The sequence below is a fragment of the Sphaeroforma arctica genome, assembly GCF_001186125.1.
Source record: "Sphaeroforma arctica JP610 unplaced genomic scaffold supercont1.4715, whole genome shotgun sequence".
NCBI lineage: Eukaryota > Ichthyosporea > Ichthyophonida > Sphaeroforma > Sphaeroforma arctica.
In genome coordinates this window covers 1-2,310 of record NW_014035843.1, presented here as the reverse complement: position 1 = coordinate 2,310, position 2,310 = coordinate 1, and the positions used below count along the sequence as shown (strand labels likewise).

General features: G+C 41.3%; 1 protein-coding gene across 1 annotated transcript; it reads left to right on the top strand.

The window, feature by feature from the left end:
* Window positions 1-1,531: 1,531 nt before the first annotated feature.
* On the top strand, window positions 1,532-1,868 carry SARC_14508 (hypothetical protein; the record flags this gene model as incomplete). The annotated part of the gene is made up of 1 exon (XM_014291359.1): window positions 1,532-1,868. A coding segment is annotated over one exon (337 nt), but the record flags the coding sequence as incomplete, so codon positions are not given.
* Window positions 1,869-2,310: the final 442 nt, after the last annotated feature.

Sequence of the window (2,310 nt, the reverse complement as noted above, 5' to 3'; positions counted from 1 at the left end):
GTGTGTGTGTGTTGTGTGTGTTTGTGTGTGTGTACTGTAGACAGACATTGATAAATATATATATTCGTGATTCTATGGATACATGTGTATTTGAAAGCTTGACAGACATTCGTAATTTCGAATGCGTATACTGACATTTCATAAGGCGTCAGTTTCTGTAATCTGCATCTTTTGATTTTTAAGAAACAGTACGATAAAAAAGAAATGAATACTGTACAGTGCAATGAGTGCATATATAAAATACTATCTGTAACGTAATTCTGCAAATAATGCCCACACCGAGCATCATTGATGACCCGTTTTTATTTATACATTTCAGTGTTAAAAAAAAGACAAGAATTGTTGTTCGTATCATGGGATCATGGTCCTCTGCTGGAAAGTCTGCGCAAAATTTTTATTCCATCGCAGAGAGGAACCTGATTTCCGCTCGAGACCTAATCCAGAGACGGCCATTTTCGTATTGACATGTTTATTTAATTATTATTTACCCATGTCTCTCGCAAACTCGGTTCAAAATATCCACATATTTATGTGCACAATGCTCATAGAACGAATGCCCCGGCAGGCCTGCACTCCTGCAGACTGCTATGCAGTGCCTATACGTACGGAAAAGTAAAAATTAAAAGGTCAAGACGTGTCAGGCTGTCAGCGGACTGACAGTCTGCTCAGTGCCCAGTACTCAGTGCTGTCACGCTCTACAGTCTACACTCTACACTCTACTGTACACTCTACAGTCTACAGTCTACACTACACTCTACAGTCTACACTCTACAGTCTACTATTTACGCACACATAACAAGAAGTCTACAACTCTACATAATAAATACATACGACTGTATACTTCTTTAACAACGTCACGGATTGGCGAAGACAGAGAGAGCCAGTGAACCACGGGCCGGCTCAAGCTTCGTGCAATGAAAAACTGTGTAGTTCGCGAAACTCTACGTATTTCTTACTCCTGGTGAAAAGCCCCAAAAGCCAAAAGGCGAAAAATAAAAAACCCAAGAAAGTGACAGCGAACGAGACTCAGAAGTAAACGTCTACGATGAACGTATACGTGAAAATAGATGAATTTAATACGCTAAACGTAAAAAATGATAAACGGTTTACTTGAGAAATCCACACGGTCAAAATCTCGATTGCAGTATTTCAGCATATACGTTTATATTTAACGCAAAACGATTTGTTTTTAGAAAACGTTAGAATGAGAAACGAACTGAAAATACATAGGTGCTTGAAGTCTGCATGCAGCGACTCTAATCCTAGAGCGTATTCATCGTAAAATATATGCAGTTAGGTTTGTTTACTTTTGTACTGGTGCCATAGCAAACGTACAGTTTCTTGTACTTTGCAACTGCAATTCTTATCGCTCGCATCAGCTACCGTCTGTCAGGCAAGTGCTTTTGTGACTAATCCGGCCCTGTAAAAGACACTCTTGTTGATAGCACTCAATAGCTCATAAGTAACCTCTACACCAACCACACCTACATTCAATCATGACTAAGTTTGCACAAGTGCTATCGCGCTACAGCCGCATCGCGCGCCCGTCTGCGAACAGTGTCAACAGCATACCCAAACATGGTACAAATAGCTATCTAAGCAGGTCAAGGGGTATGTCTAGTCTTGCATACAACTACACAAAGTTCAACTGGGAGGATGCACTGAACCTGGATTCCCAGCTTACTGAAGATGAGAAGATCATGCGAGACGCTGCGCATAACTATTGTCAGGATAAGCTCATGCCACGCGTGCTGATGGGCAATCGGAATGAGAGTAAGTGTGTCATGGCTACGGATGTACTATTGAGAGAGACCGACAAGTTAGATACCATGGGTTTGTGTAGAGACACACAGGATGCAGGATATTAAGGTTATGGTGTACAGATACACATACGAGTAGTCTGCTATGGTTATGTGTACACACGTATGCACACACATGAATTGCCATTCAACCACACTGCACACACACACACACACACACACACACTTATGTGTATATAATGGCAATACCCCGCGTTTTCACTATGCAACACCCTCCCTTTAACACAATCGACAGCACACATAGTTAAATGTACAGCCGAGGTTTTCTTGTGTGTAAATCGTGTCGACTACCACACATTCTCGAACAAACTGTTTTAGGACAGTGGCTGTGTGCCTGACCACTTATTTGCGCCTCTCTAACCGTAGGATTAAATTCTGTTTCCAATTCACTTCAACAGCGAAATGCACTGCTATTATACAATTTTCAGGCACATGTCTGTACACTATCTTAGGCCGGTATATGAATATGAAGTGTCTCTGTATTCACTAG